Below are 18417 nucleotides of genomic sequence, written 5' to 3' on the forward strand. Positions count from 1 at the left end.
GTGAGTTTTTTCGATGTGTCAATAATTTGTAGGAAGTTTAGGCACCCCTAGCGGATCATTTTTCGCTAGTGAACTAGTGGGCGCAAACGTCTAGTTACTGAGATAATAAGTGTTTTGTAATTTACCTTCGCGCCCACGAGGTAGGCTCTCGCCGCCACTGAGGGTGGTGGGAACTCCCGAGTGGGTGTCATGGGACTCGCAGTACCCGAGGGAGTGCCACTGACTTCACGGAGAAACCGTGGAGTCCTGCCACCCTCGCTAAGACAGCCGCGCGAGATCCACTGTTACGCAGGCCACCACGACAGCCACTTGAGACCCTCGGCAACCCCTCTGAAAAGTCAATTGAAAGGTCCGCCGCACCCCTGCGACCTTCGTTGCATCCCCGCTAGACCCACGACATCCTCTCGTGAGGTCTTGAGATCCTCAGTGGCCGCAGGTGTGTATCTGGCAGGTGCGAATGCCCAATTCTAAATATCATTTATCTCCGTACCTAGACGTTTGCGCCCACTAGTTCATTGGTGAAAAGAGATCCTCTTGAGGTGCGCAAGCTACCTACAAATTATTGACACATTGTAAAAACTCACCCTGTATTACCTGTATATTACCATATATTACTTGCATATTACCACAATTTCGCCTCAATAATACCCCTATATTACTACATATTACTTTGTATTACTTCATATTACACATATATTACCTATATTACTGGTAATATTCGTATACTCCCTCGTACACGACCAAGGGAATTCCCGTTGCCGACCCCTCGGTCACCCCTCTTAGGTCTCTTGTTGACACCCCCCCCTCCCCCACCGGGCGATGACGTAATTTTTGCACGACGGCCTGTGGAGTGTGAGATTTGAGCGAGCTACAGCCCCATTCTCCCAATAACCCGGCACTCGCTTGTCGATCGCCCCCAGCAAATATTGCAAGGGTCAGGCAACCGTACGACACCATCGTCACCCGTCCGTGCGCCTCTGTTCGAAACAGAGAACAATCCGTGTGTTGGAACGCAGTGGACGCCTCCCTCAGCCAGTCTCCGTGCACTACCTTCGGCGGTTCCCGAGAGCCGAGTCGCTGTGGACACCAAATTAAGGTAATGTTTCATCGCGCTCACACCGTAAAACGGTCCCAGGTTTTCCCAAAAGCTCCCTGGAAATCGCGTACTAGTAAAAGCTACGTGGGACAACCAGGAACCGTTTTTTCGTGCATTATCCTGAATGGGGGAGGGCAGAATACGCAATACGCCCCGACCGTAACAGGAGATTTTTTTATCTGTACGCGGGAGAACTGGCAGGTGCTGCTGTTCGGCGTATGTCGTTTCACTTGAGCGTCAGTGTTGCCGTCGGTAAAACTGCGTGTAGTGAATGCACATTGCCGAGTACCCTTTCAGAAATGGTGTTTTTTGACAATCTTGGAATAAGGGATCGTGGTATGTAATGTACAGTTGAGTTGAAGAAGAAATGTGGGTTTACTGTGAACCCCTGGACCGGAAGGCAAAGAGACTAAGCAAGTCCTGATACACTGCTTCTCGTGCGCAGACCTCTCTTTCACTGACTTGTCCTTTTTCTTCAACTTCCGGTTCAGGACTTCGTAACAATAGCCTGTCGGTAAACGCCCTCTGACCCTTTGACTTGACAGACGCCCAAGCCCCGTGACATACTTGCGAAGTCTGTCGCACATTTCACTTCTCGAGTTCAGTTCCGTTGACACTGCCGTGTGGAGTTCTTATTGGCCTCGTCTCACATCGGGCGCTCGTCCTGCTGCTCAGCGAACACTGGCCATTTCTTGTACGGCTTCACTGTTATCCCGTTTTATCCTTCGGGTTCCATATCCGTCTGTTCAGCTTCTTCTACAGCTTATAGTCTTGCGTTGCTGAAGGTATCGCGTTGAATTATGAAGAATTGACGCATAACCGTGATTGTGCTGAATTGCACAGGGCGGCGCTTTAGTTAAGAATTGAACTGCGGCGGCAGTCAACAATCAACATCTGCAGCAGATCATAGAAGTCAGTAATCGCTACTATCTAGATGTGTGCTCCTTTTCCCTTTCGAATGAGGGAGGCTCAACAATACGAATAGCTGTCTCAACCCTGATTGTGGTTCGGTTTGGAACCATTTCAGAGTTTCCGGTCTACGGCCTACTCTCCACTTGGGTTTCAATCTTCTGTCAGGGCTTTATTAGTGGGCAGGCATCAACCATTGAAGTGCTCGATAAATTGCTGGTTAATCTGGGAGGCCATCGAGACAGTGGTGTCAGAATCTTGAACTCCTTCGGCGAGTAGAGTATTGTAGTAGTTGTTGCCGATCGATGAACGAGGAAGAACTAAACCGGAACATTACCCAGCGGAATTGTACGAGTGGATTACTTTCAGAGTTTTCCGAAGCGTATCTCCTCTAAAAGCACTATCGCTGCTTTCAAATACTGTTTGACAGAGGAAGTAAAATTATTTGTTAACATTTCTCCCTTTAACCGGGCTTGCAAGGGCGTTTCGCCTCGCGTAACAGCTACGGTGTAAAGTTTCAAAATCCTACCTGCACCTGCTACTATTCTCATTATACATTACTCTCGTAATCGTCTTCGTTCTTCGTAGACGCTAATTTCTGTCTGATTCACATCCGAAAGAATCACTGTCATTCATTTTGCGATACTTTTACTACAAATTTTTGCGATAAAACCGAGTTTGCGATTCCCACGATTTATCGCACCCGGGAGTGCGATAATTTTATAATTTTTGCGATAGAAGAGCGTTTTGTAGGAACTTTAATCACGTTTTTTCTGCGATAACTTTTTATTGCAGATTTTTAGTTGTCATGATTGCTAAAATATGTGATAAGTTTTTTATTTCAAAATATAGACAGTGGTTATCGCAGTTTGAGTAACGGTGAAGCGACGCAATGCTCAGAAGAACGTGACGTTTTGTCAACTTCGTTTCAACGCGATGTCAGGGTCCTGGAATGGGAGGGCATAGGACTCAATGGCAATGTATTATCTTTCATCGCTGTTGGGGGCCGTCTCTAAAATATGCAACGCTTTTTGAGGCCATTTCTGCCCCCCCCCCCAAAAAAAAAAAAAATTAAAAAAAGGTGCGTTACGTTTAACAAATTGCCAAAACATAAAAAACCGCACAGAAACTGTCAAAACGTACGATGCAGCCGCAATTGAACGCATTGAAGTCGAGGGGGAAAGCACTCGCGTAATAGTCGGGTCACTCTGTCCGTAATAGCACGCGTGATAGTATGCGTTAATAGTAGCGTACTCTACAAATCAAAGAGTGTACATGGTACGCTCTAACTGGAGCATGCCTGCAAGCACGCTCTTACTAGCGCATGCCTGCCAAGCATGCACTAACTAGTGCATACATGCCATGTACACGCTAACTGAAGCATACATTTACTGCATAAGGGGTAGGGAGTTTTCTGCATCAGGAAGCGTGTACATGGCATGTATGCACTAGTTAGTGCATGCTTGGCAGGCATGCGCTAGCTAGAGCGTGCTTGCAGGCATGCTCCAGTTAGAGCATACTATGTACACTCCTCGATTTGTAGAGTAATAGCCGAAATTCTCAAAATTTGATCTACTATAGGGTTTTTTTTGGTCTTTTTTCAACTCAATCCCAATATATTGAGGCGTACTAGAGCGTTACAGACGTAATAGTCGGGTCGCAGGTCTTAAGAGTGATTTCCCCCTCGATTGAAGTATAGGTGTACGGGTCGTTCGTAACATAATTTTCTTACGAAGGTGGCATAAGTCTCCGATGAAACGTGACGTCACATTCGTTGAACAACAGTTTCTCAACTGACAAGGTAGGTGTACGGCAGACCGTGTCTTGTCGTAACAGGCTTCGCGATGCTGCGCCAGTTTCGACAATCCACGCCTGGCGTTACACCTACCTTGGCCTGCGGCGCTTGCCTAATTTGCGTGATTGAAGGTCAAAACAGCATTTGATTTCGTGCCTAGGGCTGCATTGGCCTGACTTTTTAACTTGTCGAGGCTGGGGGGCTAGACCCCCATTGGCCTGACCTTTTAACTCGTCGGGGCAGGGGGGCTCCGCCCCCCAGACCCCCCTTCCTTCAGGACAGAAATGATCTGCCTGCAGAAAACTCGATTTTTCGCCGTTTTTAGGTGTTTTTCGGCTATAAAAACCGAACCAGTTGAGCTAGGATAGTGAAATTTCGCGTGTGCCGAGCCAAGGACATACCAAAAAAGTGTGCAAAATCTCACCGAGATCGGCCGAGCCGTTCAGGAGGAGTAGCGCGGACACACACACACACACACACACACACACGCACGAAGACAGGAAAAATTTTTCAACCCCACCTGAGTAACAGGCTTCGCTATCGCTCAGCCAATTAATTCTCTTTTTTGTTTCCAGGTGCACTTCCATCATGGGGATGCAGAATTTGCTGTCCAAATTGAATGTAATTCAAGATATTTTCTCTAAACTTGGTTATGATCCGATAGAGCTTCCCATTATTGCAGTCGTGGGCTTTCAGGTATGTAACTAAAATAAGTTCGTCTGGTCTGATTTCTAGGTGTTATTTACATTGTGTGAATTCACACCAAATGATTATATTTGTGCATAAGCTTGGCATGAACCTGAGCATGCGTTTCAAAATGCACGTATCTGTACGCAACTGCGCACGAAAATGTGTGTTGTTGCCAGTGAAATTCGTGCTTTTTGAAACGCGTGCTCAGTTTCGTTCAAAGCTTGTGCACAATCAAGATGTGCCCTAAAATATCGAATATGTGGACCTTCAAAATAAGTATTATTCAATCAATGTCTTTGTAGTGTGTACTCCTGATGAGTGTTAGCATTTATGCTCTCAGATTTGATGGCATGCAATTTGCCCCCATGTTTCCTGTCGTTAAAGCCCCGTTTTATTAAAAAAATTGTTTTTTCCCTTCAATTACCAGAGCCACATTGTCGCTTCAAAACTTAACTGACCGAAGAATCCATTAAAAGTTGATGTCCTCGCTCCCTTTCAAAGGAATTTTAGTATGTTCTATTCGACGAAATTAATATTTTCATCATTCATTTTAATGAATGGCACCAAGCACTTTCAGGAAGCTGATTTGACAATAACTCTGTTATCAAAAGAAAGTTACTGCAATTTTATGGAGGTTCGGGACATAAAATTTCAGTTGGATTTCGGTAAATGAAAATTCTTATCGACAACTTCACTTTGGTAATTTCTGTCGTTGAACCTTATTGTCTAATGGAAGCTTGAATTATCAGAAAATTACACTGGTAAAACCTAAGCGTGATATCACCCTCTGTTTTCAAGCGTTATCTGTTGCGCTTGAACTGAAGCGTAGCAGGATCATCCTCCAAGATTCCCAAAAGAAGATTCTCCTATCTGAATGCTGAAGGAAAATTCTAGCCTACGCTTACGCTTCATTTCAAGCGTAACATGTACACACTCTACAAAAAATGTCCTGTTAACGCCGTTAATTTATTACCAATGTTTGCTGTTAAGCAATTCACGGCGTTTGCTGTGAACTAGTTCACGGCGTTCACTGTGATCTTGGTTACAGTGTTCACTGTGATCTGGCCACAGTAAACGCCGTGAATTGGAGCCTGATTTGCAGCACTTCGGTGCTCAGCGGCGTCAAACTCAGTGTTTACTGTGAACCAGATCACAGTGAACACCGTAAACAAGATCACAGTGAATCGCGTGATCAGATAACAGTAAACGCTTTGAATTGACCTACAGTGAAAACTGGTAATAAATTAACGGCATTGACAGGACATTTTTGGTAGAGTGGCACGCGTAACTTAATGCTCGACTCAAGCGAGATGCACTTTTGTTTTACCCTTGTTATTGGCAAGAGGCGAATAAACTCCTTTTATCAATCACACTCATTCCAGGAACGTGACATCACAGTCAAACGTATGTGACCAAATGTCACGTGCGATTGAGCACTGTGTCACATTCGTTGAAATGTGATTAAGCATTATTTTCGTCTGATTCAGATTCCCATTCAAACGAATCTGACACAATGCTTTAAGGAACGTGACATTTTGTCACATTCGTTTCTACGTGATGTCCCGTTCCGGCAATGAGTGATGTGACGTCAAAGCCTAACAATAACGTGAACATAACCATAACTTGCGATTTTGTTTCAGAGCGCGGGCAAGTCGTCAGTGCTGGAGACGTTGGTGGGCCGGTCTTGCCTGCCACGAGGCTCTGGACTAGTGACGCGCTGCCCTCTGATAATTCAGCTGCACCATGTTCCCAGTAGCAGTAAGTTATCTAAACTCAACTCAAGCTTCAGTTGTGAGAAACTCACTGATTGTCATGAGACGTGACAACGACGCCTCCTAATTTAATAGTTTTAACTGTAGATTCAAGACAATCTTAGCTGTAAGAGCAGATCCAAGACAATCCTAACTGTCAGAGCAAGTCCTAGACAATCCCAACTGTTAGTGCAGAGGTACCTAAAAGTCTTCATAAACTATCTTCGTTTGAAATCAGTAAATCGCGATATCTCTAAAATCTATGTCCACGTGGCCTATTTAGTGCATGCCAAACCAACGAACTCTTGGAAATTCATCTCTTCAGTTTGGATGAAACCTTTTTTTAGGGGAGGGGTGGCGTGGTTAAGCATGCGCTTGTAAGTGTGTTCTCAGTCGACAGTTCGGTTTGTAGTGTAGCGAAGTTTTCACTTTGGTCAGAATCATGACATTTTCTTTACGTTATCGTACTTACTGGAAGTTTTAGATTTTTTTTTCCGACAATGGTCTTTTTCTTAAAAAGAGCTGGGGAGCTCGATGGAAATAGTTTCGAGATGTCGCCACTGTGGCAGTTTGAATTATTCTGTTAGGACGCGTCGAAGTGAACTAAGGCCCCTTTCATCAGCCGCTTCAACGTGCCATTTGCTTTATCTTAATAATCGCAAGGTTCCTTCATTTGGCATTTCATGCGGTAACTTTGTGTTTCAGAGAACGTCTATGATCATGAAGAGTGGCGAAACGAATGGGTTAAGTTTTCGCACGCTCCAAATAGTACGTTTTACGACGATGAGGAAATTCAGAAAGAAATAGAGGCGGAGACTGACCGTTTGGCCGGTAAAAACCAAAACATCATATCAACACCGATAACCATGAAAGTGTATTCGCCCAATGTGGTGAATCTGACGCTCGTCGATCTGCCGGGCCTCACCAAGGTATGCGGTTCGCCTGACAAGTCATCCTAATCCTTCTTTGCATTGCGAAGTATTATTCTGCAACTTGCAATGAAAATGCTGCGCAACGTTACAAACCAATGTTCGCTACGTTGCGCACATTTTCCTTCAACGTACGATCTACTTCTCTGCAATGCGAAGAAAACAGGTTCGCAATGGAGTTCGTAGTTCAAAGCCGGAGAATTCTTCGCACTGCAAAGTACTTTTCTTTGCAAGCTTTCAAGAGTGCTTCTCATTGTTTCCGTCTCTGCTCGTTACACTACGTTGTTTCTTTCAGGTCGCCGTTGGTGACCAGCCTGAGAACATAGAGGAACAGGTCGAAGAGCTGATCATGGATTACATCACACCTTCTTCTACCATCATCTTGGCAGTGGTGGCGGCCAATACAGATATGGCGACAAGTGAATGTCTGAAACTCGCCAAACGGGTGGATCCGACAGGGGAGCGTACGATTGCAGTCGTAACGAAAATTGATCTTATGGATCGAGGTAAGCCGCACGTCGTGTACGTAGGCAGACGGAATCTACTCGCGAAACTGAAATGCTTGCCTGTAGTCAGGTACAAGCGCTGTAAGCTGTAAGTACATAGGAATCCTAGGCGAACCCTGGAAAAAAGTGAATTTTCCAGGAGCCGTCTGGGAATGCAGGGTACTGGCGTTTGCCGTGTAGATTCATGATAGATAAATCAATTGCCAGGCATGCTACAAACTATGGCGTGTGCACGCGTTAGCTGATGCGCGCATCGGCTAGAAATCCTAACTGTCTGCAAAGTCCGTACTTACATATGATCTAGGAAGCGGAAGAAGGGAATAACTTGACTTATCTCCAAGTCCAGATGGTTTTTCATCTCAACTCCAATTAATCTGACTGATTGCCTAGCAGATTAGGAGGAAATGATTAATAGGAAAGGATATTGTAACTGAACCTATTTCACAATGCAAATTTCATCTGAAAATGGAGTAACTCAACGGATAGCTCTCATGGCCCTGTTATGGCGAAAGGAGGTAACTTCACTCGTATTTTAATGAACACAATGTGAAAGGAGGGCTCTTAACTTGCGTCCCTTTAGTTCAGATCACTAAGAAGTTACTCCTAAAATGTACCACATTGCAAGAAAAAGTGAGAATAGAACTACAAGAGTTCAACAAAAACTGTACAATTAAAGTAGGACAGGGATTGTAGCAAGTACAACGAGGATTGTACAAACCACAACGAGGCCTGGACTGCACAGCACTCGTCATGCCAGGCAATTGGACTTTAAAAGTACTATAAGTTCCTGATGAAAAATTTTACAGGACTTTGTGTACTTTTGTTGTGGTTTTTTTCTTGCATGCAGAGCAATATAAACTGCGGAGACCTCAGCTTTCCTTGAATTGTCTCCACTTCGCTCGGGTGATCGAAGAGAACATGTCTCAGTAGTCCATTGGTGGTCTTACAGTTTTGAAATTCTCATTTCCTCGATGAGAGGTCACGGCTATTCTGAACATGCATTTAAACCTCGTCGATATCTGTTTGAAGGTACCAATGCCGCGGACATACTATCAGGCATGATCATCCCTGTCAAATTAGGAATCATTGGTGTGATGAACAGATCGCAATATGATCTAAATCAGAAAACGGTAATTATCTTTAATTGTGTCCAATCCTTGTCGGGTACAGTTCAGTTTTGAACGGTTCTTATTGTTCCAGAGCGTGAAAGAGATGCGCCGAAAGGAAAGACAATTCTTTGAAGAACATTACAGGGCTATTGCTGACAGAGCTGGTGCTGAGTATCTGGCTACTAGGCTTGAAGAACTACTTTCAAATCACATCAGTCGATGCCTTCCTCATGTCCAGGCAAGAGTTAAATTTCTTTCTCACTCCTAAATCAAACAAGTGAGGGATCTAATCCTCGTTTCATTCTATGAATGTTGTGTGTTTCAGAATAAACTACGAGAAGAGATTAAAATCTGTGCAAAGATTCTGAAAGAATACGGTGATTCTTTGCCTGACAAGAAATCAGCTCTGATAAGCGTTGTAAATGACTTCAGTAAACAGTTCAAAGATCTGTGTGATAAGGGACCTGCCCATCTATCCTTAGAATTGTAAGTATACTTACGTACGTTCAGCGGGGTTTCGTATTTTTATCGACTTTGTCACGTAGTTAAGTCGTTTCTACAGCTGTAGAATTGGAATGTTTTATGGTATGTTGGACACACCAGCTTACTGGTACTTTGACAAAGTGACGAAAGTCCACAATCTCTTATTTTTCAGGAGAGTCAAAACAAGTCTAAAATTTGAGCTGCAAAATAGAGTTTTGGGATTTGATGGTTGAGTTTAACACCATAGAATCCTGAAGGCATGAGTGTTCTTTAGGTTCAAGAGCCATTGCAATCGGCAGCTTAGTTCCCGAGATAGTGGACATTCGCCATTTCTCAGCGTACGAAAATGAGGTCAAAACGACGAAAGTCCAACCGTACTTTGACAAAACGACGAAAGTCCAACCGTACTTTGATAAAACGACGAAAGTCCATACGTAATTTGACAATATGGCGAAAGTCCACCTTTACTGCTAACACAAATAAAATGAAACTTTTCAACTCTGGCATGTTTTATGTTCATGCCGTCACTGAACTCATGAATAATTATCTTAATTGGAAAGCAATAGTTACCTACGACCGGTTTTGCAGTTGGGACTTTCGTCATATTGTCAAAGTACGGTTGGACTTTCGTCGTTTTGTCAAAGAACGGCTGGACTTTCGTCATTTTGTCAAAGTACAGTTGGACTTTCGTCATTTTGTCAAAGTACGGCTGGACTTTCGTCATTTTGTCAAAGTACAGTTGGACTTTCGTCATTTTGAAGTATTTTCCTACGCTGAATCTATTAGAGATATCGACATATGCTTTTCACCAGTCGACAGAAAATCAAAAGTTCTAGAACGCAGCCAAAAATCTCATTTTAACAAAATTTTGGACTTTCGTCACTCTGTCAAAGTATCAGTGAGCTAACCCAGGGGGTGGCAACGGCCTAGGCGGCGCGTGAAACGATGCTCCCCGCTCGGGCCGGCGAGCGACGAGCGGCCGACCGCTGTGCACGGTGTCACTAAAATCAACATAACTTCATCAAAACTTCATCAAATTGAAAAACCCAGGTCATTTTCAGCATCTACACAAAATTTCCCATTTGTATGTAGTCATGGTTTACAGTTTTAGACCCGTTCAAAATGTTAAATCTCGATTTATAATCAAATTTACCGGCAATTTTAGCCAATTCAATATTTTGCAACGACGAAAAAAGTTATTTCCGTTCGTTTTAGGTCCATACATGCAGCGAGCCGATTGTTGGCCTCCACTTCCCCTATTGCGTAAGCATACTGGAATGCCGATACGACATCTGTGACGGTCACGGTGGCCCATAATGTAATTTGCAAAATTAGACCAAAAGCAGTTAGACTGACTTTGGGAATATTTTTCGTAGCTCTTTCGCACTTGTTTATCGTTCTGCAATAGCCTATACCACGCAGAATTTAATTCTCTATCGCCCTGTGGTAACGGTTTTTCAAACGGACGTTTCAGTTTTCACATTTCGAATTAGTTTTAAAACACTGCAAACTAACCCTAAAAGTACACGTATTTGGTAAAGCTTCACTTGAATAAACTAGGTGTCGTATCGCAAATCTGACTTCACCACGTTGTAGAGCGGACAATTCTACATGCCCCCGTCAAGTTTCATCACAATCGGTTGATTAGTTTGATGATAGCATTCAATTTTCGGCAACTATGACGACATAACCGCCGCAGCGATTTCTCATACTTCGGCTGCGTGACCCGACTCGTCGCCAAGCCCAAAAGCGTCGTCTGCCTTTTCAAATATCTTTGAAGCATTCAAACCAATCAACCGATTGTGATGAAACTTAACGGGGGCATGTAGAATTGTCCGCTCTACAACGTGGTGAAGTCAGATTTGCGATACGACACCTAGTTTATTCAAGTGAAGCTTTACCAAATACGTGTACTTTTAGGGTTAGTTTGCAGTGTTATAAAACTAATTCGAAATGTGAAAACTGAAACGTCCGATGGAAAAACCGTTACCACAGGGCGATAGAGAATTAAATTCTGCGTGGTATAGGCTATTGCAGAACGATAAACAAGTGCGAAAGAGCTACGAAAAATATTCCCAAAGTCAGTCTAACTGCTTTTGGTCTAATTTTGCAAATTACATTATGGGCCACCGTGACCGTCACAGATGTCGTATCGACATTCCAGTATGCTTACGCAATAGGGAAAGTGGAGGCCAACAATCGGCTCGCTGCATGTATGGACCTAAAACGAACGGAAATAACTTTTTTCGTCGTTGCAAAATATTGAATTGGCTAAAATTGCCGGTAAATTTGATTATAAATCGAGATTTAACATTTTGAACGGGTCTAAAACTGTAAACCATGACTACATACAAATAGGAAATTTTGTGTAGATGCTGAAAATGACCTGGGTTTTTCAATTTGATGAAGTTTTGATGTGGTTATGTTGATTTTAGTGACACCGTGCACAGTGGTCGGCCGCGCGTCGCTCGCCGGCCCGAGCGGGGAGCATCGTTTCACGCGCCGCCTAGGCCGTTGCCACCCCCTGGCTAACCATTCATTTCAACGGGAGTGGTTCAGTTTGAAGGCCCAGAATCATGTTGAAAATTTTTATAAGACTTAACATGTTTTGAATGCAGTGAAATTATTAGACTTTTTATGCCCCGATCCGAAGGCAATGTGGACCGGATTGAGATAAGTCATGTAGTGTGTTAACCTTCTCACATCATCCTGAAAGAATTACATTTTTAGTCGAAACACCCATTTTTATTCAGAACATACTAAGAAGTAAATTGACAACTTTGAAAACGGCTCTTGCCTTACTGCTTTGAAGTTGGGATGGGAGGGGTAGTGTTATGCTTCGAAAGCTTCATGACCACGGTGCGTGATGAAAACCGGGTAATAGGCGAGCCAACTCGACCCCTCCCCTCAAAGTGCCTCACCCTGCCCCGCCTCACACCCTTGCCAGCCTGCCGCCGCTGAGCATGGTGAGCGTGCAGCAGTAGCACGCTCCAGCTAGCAGGTAGCGGCAGCAGTCAGACCCTACCCCCCGCCCTGCCCTAAGGTCATATGGAAGATAGGTCTATCCGCAGACCTATCTTCCATATGACCTTACCCTGCCCTCCACCGCCCGCGCTGCCCTCCAAAGCGAACCCACCACCTCGTGCGGGTTGGGGGGGCTGGTGCGGGCTTTATACAATGGGCTTTATATCTGCAATAGTTTTCAAAAAAAAAAAAAAACAATTTTTTTAACAATTTTTTAAACAAATTTTTTAACAAAAAACTGTTTTTATTTTTTTTTCTTGAAAACTATTGCAGATGTAAAGCCAATTGTAGTCAATTCTATGGCACTACTAGGGATGAGTCTCCCTGATTTCCCCCCCACAGATCTGAGAAAGTGTGGGAACAAAATCTTACGAGAACCAAAATTTTAAACGTTTCGACTAAATCTCCAGAAAATGTCCAAGGTCACTTTACTTCAAGCCAAAATGAAGCTTACTCAATTATCTGAAAGGGTTTTAACACGGAAATTGTGAAATCTTCATCCGTCTACTACATCAAAAAATTTTTTTACAAAGTGCTTTTAACATGTATGAGCCCCCTTAAGCTTTTTGAGCGGGCCAAAAAAGTTCAAAATTTTTCTGAAGCTCGTTACGTAAAGTTTCGTCAGAATCCAAGACATCGAGTTCGGAACCTTGGGTGGCTGGGGAAAAATTACACAATCCACGATGGCTTGGTCCAAATCGTTCCTAATAACTTAAGTCTCACCATTTCCTTACAGAGTAGGTGGCGCCAAACTGCGCGACATTCTGCACGTTAAACTAGAAACGGCCTTGACAATGGCGGCTCCTTGCAAATCTTACACCACTGATGAAGTTTTGATTGCCATGCGACAGTCAAATGTTTTAGAGTCACCATTTTTGGTTACACAGTTATCATTTGAGAAACTGATGATACCTCTGATAGAGGCAATGCAAGGGCCGACCGTGGCGTCTGTGGAAGCCGTTCAAGACGAATTGATGAAAATGTGCCAGTTATGCATCCCGACGCAAGCTCAACGTTACCCACGCCTCAAACAAGCTATAATCGAAGCGGTGGACCAAACTCTTGAAAAATGGGTTGAGAAGGCCAAAATTATGGTAAGTCCCAGCAAAACTTTTTGGAGTTGTGTCCCACCCTTCAAACTAGAGTGCATCTACAGATTCATAGTTGCACTCCGGAAACCTTCCAAACTATTTTAGGTCTTACAAAGTAAAGCAGCTTATTATAACGTAGTATTTTGAGCCTACATAAGCTTACAAAGAAAATGCTTCGTAATTTACGAACTATTTCTTCGTATAACAAAGTTAATTAGTTTGTACTACGTATGCTGAAAGTATTTTGCAAGGTTTTAAGCGTGTGAACGTACACACCTACAGATGCATACTTGGCTGAGTCTCAACCCTATTGGAACGTCCTTTGCGTTTAAGCTGTGGCTCTCACTTTGTGTGTGTGCGTGCGTGCGCGCTCTTGTGTATTTATATGACGGTATTTTATCCCTTTTCAGGTGGAAGAGTTTGTGGCGTCTGAATGCAGCCACATAATGTATCATCGAATACCTAGCGACGAAGATGATATTCATCACGAGCATTTCAATGAGGGTGGTACAATGAGGCTCAAACTTGAAAGGGAAAATAAAAAGGTGGAAAATGAAGGACGAGCCGGAATGGACTCTCAACTTGAATTATTGAATATGTCTAGTGAGGACGAGAAGCAGATCGACACTATAGGTAAGTTATAGAAGGGCATTGCAAACTGTTCGAAATCATACCGAATCTACCTTGATTCGATTCTTTTCGTTTGCTAATATTCGATGGTGAATAGTTCGGATCCAACGACACACTGCTTCTTCTTAGAATTTTTGATCGTAAAACGCCGATTATGCCATTGCAATCTGAAACGTTCGTTTCGAATCTGAACTTAGTGGAGTTTGAGTCGAGTCATCAATTCTTAATCAGATTTGATTTGAAAAATTCTGAGTTGATTCTATTCGATTCGAAGTGACAATCCTTGATTCGCTCAGCCCTAAGCTATTCAAGCAATCATTCCAATGAGGTCCCACTCCTCTCTTTGAGGTGAATCCATTTCTCTCACGCTTATTTATTCATTTCCGCTCCTATGGGTGGTCACAGACACAGGAACTTACTTGGATTGGCGAAGAAAAACAATGCTCAGTGGTGAAATATAGGCATAGAAACTATGATCTAAGGGGCCGTAAACGATTCACGCCTCTGGAAAGGCGTGAATTCTTCTATGCCCTTGAGAGGGACGTGAATTAGTATAGGCCTTCAAGGCAAAAATGGATGCCTTTCGAAAGGCATTATCTTATTGTGCCCTTAAAGGGCGTGAAAGACTGTTAATGCCCCCAGGGGCGTGGTCGTTATGCCTTTGTTTAACCAGTGCTCCCTCAGCCTGTTGATGCATACTTCGCGATGAACATCTTTCGGGGCGGTTATCTGAGCAGTGGAATCGGGCACTCTGTGAATCCAAGTGGTAGACAGTCTCGCACTATTCTGTACGAACTACTGTCTCACGCTTGCAAGTGTGAGCCACGTTTTCCCACACTTGCAAGTGTGAGGCATCGGCGTCTTACACTCGTAAGCGTGAGGCATAGTGGTCCGCTCTAAATGCAGTGAAACTGCCTCTTACTTGGATTTGCAGTGCCGGTGCATGTTCTGTCATGGGCTGGACGACACTACACTTCCACGCCGCGTGCTTCATTCACATTTCTTAGCATTTTTCTGAAGTGATGGCAACTATCTTTTTCCGATTTCAGGTAGAATGATTGACCACTATCACCGCTTGGTAGCACGAACTTTGCAGGACTGCTCAGCCAAAGCAGTAGTCAAGTTCCTCATGAAGAAAGTCCGGGACTCGCTGCCCTTGTCCCTTTTCACTGACCTGGAAGGAGATTTGGATCGTTTGTTTGAGGAAAACGCAGACGTAGAACGCAAGCGTCGCGAAACCCGCGAGAAGAAAGACGTAAGTAGTTCCCACACCACCGTTCATTGGCATTGAATGATATGCGATGGATGCCCTTGCGTAACTACTGACACCGGTCGCCTTTGTGCGTGTTCCACTTTTCAGGGCACCTTGTCGCCCAGTTTCTGGGCACCTATGTCGCCGGGTGACATACGCTCATGTCGCCTAGTCTCAGGGTGCACCAAGCATCTTGCCTTCACCATGGCTCCACTGCAAACCTAACTGTCTACTAACTAAGTACACACTTACAAATGCATGCTTGCAAGTACACAGTTACATGCGTTTGTAACTGTGTTCTTGCAAGCATGCATTTGCAAGTGTGTACTTGGCCAAGCTTGCGTTTAGACAGTTAGGTTTGTAGTGTCGGCAGCGTCAAAAGGTCGCAAAGGTGTCATGAAGCTGGGCAACTGTGCATGCTTGGCACGCGAGCAAGATGATTTGTGGGCCATGGGGCTGCGTCAAAGGTGCCAAGAAACGGAGTGACACTTGGTGCCCTACACACACTGAAAAAACAAACGTGGTCTAGACCACACCAACTGCTGTGGTCAAATTGACGCGTCCTAATAGAAAAATCCTAACTGCTAGGGTATTCAAGACAATCCTAACTTTTCGTGTCAATGCAGAACTATCCTAACTGCTACGTGAAAAGCGGTGTTTTCTCAAAGTCCGTGACGCCAACATACTTCATAAAATTACTCGTCGAAGGGTTTGTTACAGAGTTTCATCCTTATATAAATACGTGGACATAGTATCTCAGGTATGTCGAGATTCTCTGATTTGCAGTGAAGATACTTTATGAACACTTGTAGGTACCTCTGCACTTAGGATAGTTCTAAATCTGCACTGACAGTTAGGATTGTCTTGGATCAGCTCTGGCAGTAAGGATTGTCTTGGATCTGCTCTCACAGTTAAGCTAGGATTATTCTAGTATTAGGACGCGTGGAAATGGATGCAATTTTGACCGCATCAGTTGGTGTGGCCTAGACCACGTTTAGTGCGTTTAGTGTGGTCATTGATGGAAAGACCACTCCAAACGTCGTCTAGACCACACCAAACGTGGCCAAACGTGGTCTAGACCACACCAACTGATGCGGTCAAAATGGCACCCATTTGACTACACCAGTGGTGTGGTCTAGACCACGTTTGGTTTTTCAGTGGAGTGAAGCAGGCGACAGGCGCCTAGTTTCAGGGCTATGCCAAATTAGGAGTACAGAGCATACCAGAAACCACAATCATGAGAGCTCATACACGTTAAATTTGTTGTTTTCTTTTAGGCGCTGACGGACGCGCTACGAGTCATCGTAGACCTGGAAGATTAATTGAAGTTTAGTTACAAGTGCTATTCTATTTGCTAGGTTTTGTTGCACTCTCATCCCAAAGAAATTTTTCATTTTCAAAAACCAGTTATTCACGTGGGATGAAAAGATTCTTTTGACTTCGAATATTTGTGTGCTGTTTCAAAAAAGCTGCTTCACTCATGTAACAGATTTTCCTTCTTAATGGAAAGGTTTGCTAGCGACACCGATCGTTTATGAAATAATCGTGACGTGAGAGCAGTTGGTTCCTCGTGTTTGACTGACGTGTTTCTAGCAACCCGAGACTGTTTGATTTAGGTTTACAAAAATAAAGTTTTGGGGTTATTTTTCGCAAAGTAAATGCCTATGAGTTATTCCATTTAAGGCCTCACATCTACTTTAAACCGAGGTTTAACATCATTTTAAATACTCATTTGAACACAAATTTTTTGGGAAGATAAGTTGTGATCTAACCTAACCTAGTCCAAAGTAGAATCAATATCCTTGGAATGATTCGCCGTGAAATAAAGGGGGAATCATCGTCTAATCGATAGAAATAATCGTTTTTTGTAAAGCTCGTACCCAGGCGAAGTTGTAGGGCTCCGAAATGAAAGATGAGTTTCAGTTTTTGGGGTGTCAAACAATTAAGGAAGATGTGTCATCTAACAAAGGCCTCTGCAGTTCAACAAGGATGAAGACCGACATCTATGTGTGGCGGGATATCTCAGGCGTCACGGAATCTGTAAGAGTTTTCAAGTTTCTGTATCTGCCGCGGGGCAAACAACTTGAATTTTGGTGTACATTTCTCTTGAAATAACGTGAATTAATGTTGAAATAACGGCGAAGTAACGTAAAATAACGTGAAATAACCTGATGTAACGCGAATTAACGTTGAAATATTCATGAAATAACTTTGAAATAACAATGAAATAACGTGGTGCAATATGGCTATCGCATTGCACGTATGGTGCGATATCTCAGCTGCATTGCACCATACGTGCTATGCTCATAGCGTTCGGAATCTCAGTGGAAGCTCATCTCCACCAGTACCCTCAGCGCGGTGATGGTTTCTCCACCCCGCCGCACCAGCTCAACCAGCACCCACCCCAGCACGGTGGTGGGTTCTCAAACCCGCCGCATCAACTCATGCAGTATCCGCTTCAAGATGGTGGTGTTGTCCCCAACGCGCCGCTACTCACCACTCAACCACCAGCCCCAGTTACCAACGTGACGTTAAACGGTAAGGTTTAAACCTTAAACACTGAAATTCAAAGCTACTCCCACTTGCATCAATTGTTGCAAGTGGGAGTAGCTTTGAATTTCAGTGTCCAGATTTTTTCATTCTGCATGAATTTTTGATGAATTTTAAAGAACTGCGGTGAAAGTTTCATTAGTTTCGATATGAACTTCATTCATTTTGTAAGAATATCTTTAAACTTAAGATAAATTTCACCAAATTTGAGGTAATTTGACTTCATTCAAGATTTCCTAGTTGAAGGTTTTTTGAGTTCCTTCCCTTTGGTTAGTCTGTGCTCAAGTGACGAATGTACACTGGTAAAAACGAAGGCACAAACACTTTATCCTTGCATGGTGCTAACGATTTATGCCCCTGAAACGGCTGAAATCGGTCTATGCTCATGGAAGTAGGCGAGAATTAGTGGGAACTTCATTCTATTCTGCATTCCTTTAAAAGTGTGATTTGAAACTAAAAGCAATTTGTGTTTCATGATACAAAGTTTTGAAGATTTATGTCAAAGCTGAAATAAACTGCTGTGACTCCAAGACACGTACAGTCAATATTTTTAGACGAATTTTGTGGCGGTGAGAACGTAATTGCCTGCACTGAAAACGTAA

General features: G+C 43.6%; 2 protein-coding genes and 1 long non-coding RNA gene across 16 annotated transcripts in view; 2 read left to right on the forward strand and 1 right to left on the reverse strand.

Annotated features, from left to right (window-relative positions):
• LOC117639234 (dynamin-1-like protein) lies at positions 1 to 16919 on the forward strand. 14 transcript variants are annotated; one of them, XM_034374694.1, is made up of 13 exons: positions 1 to 436; positions 991 to 1096; positions 4376 to 4496; positions 6131 to 6248; positions 6947 to 7170; positions 7466 to 7676; positions 8706 to 8806; positions 8877 to 9023; positions 9111 to 9271; positions 13029 to 13386; positions 13794 to 14016; positions 15063 to 15268; positions 16543 to 16919. In XM_034374694.1, the coding sequence occupies exons 1-13, from the start codon at positions 190 to 192 to the stop codon at positions 16585 to 16587; spliced, it is 2268 nt and encodes a 755-aa protein (XP_034230585.1). In that variant the 5' UTR covers positions 1 to 189; the 3' UTR covers positions 16588 to 16919. The 14 variants fall into 14 exon arrangements, with proteins under 14 accessions (XP_034230585.1, XP_034230587.1, XP_034230590.1 ...); XM_034374696.1 differs by lacking the exons at positions 1 to 436; positions 991 to 1096 and adding an exon at positions 1304 to 1432; XM_034374699.1 differs by lacking the exons at positions 1 to 436; positions 991 to 1096 and adding an exon at positions 1507 to 1610.
• LOC117639240 overlaps positions 9866 to 18417 on the reverse strand; it is a 19569-nt gene continuing 11017 nt past the window's right edge. Inside the window, exon 3 of the long non-coding RNA XR_004587358.1 lies at positions 9866 to 10171. This is a non-coding gene — a long non-coding RNA (uncharacterized LOC117639240). The remainder of the gene's footprint in view (positions 10172 to 18417) is intronic.
• The window catches only part of LOC117639239, a 2093-nt gene continuing 1226 nt past the window's right edge, over positions 17551 to 18417 (forward strand). Inside the window, exon 1 of the mRNA XM_034374723.1 lies at positions 17551 to 17803. Within this exon, the coding sequence (XP_034230614.1) occupies positions 17566 to 17803 (238 nt within the window). The 5' untranslated portion in view covers positions 17551 to 17565. The remainder of the gene's footprint in view (positions 17804 to 18417) is intronic.

This window comes from Thrips palmi, unplaced genomic scaffold (assembly GCF_012932325.1).
Source record: "Thrips palmi isolate BJ-2018 unplaced genomic scaffold, TpBJ-2018v1 HiC_scaffold_11, whole genome shotgun sequence".
NCBI lineage: Eukaryota > Metazoa > Arthropoda > Insecta > Thysanoptera > Thripidae > Thrips > Thrips palmi.

Excerpts from the sequence above, each read along its gene's own strand:
- LOC117639234 (XM_034374694.1), top strand. The coding sequence starts at position 190 with ATGGGACTCGCAGTACCCGAGGGAGTGCCACTGACTTCACGGAGAAAC. Across the intron at positions 437-990 it reads GAGATCCTCAGTGGCCGCAG|AGAACAATCCGTGTGTTGGA; the intron begins GTGTGTATCTGG and ends TGTTCGAAACAG. Across the intron at positions 13,387-13,793 it reads TTGAGAAGGCCAAAATTATG|GTGGAAGAGTTTGTGGCGTC; the intron begins GTAAGTCCCAGC and ends ATCCCTTTTCAG.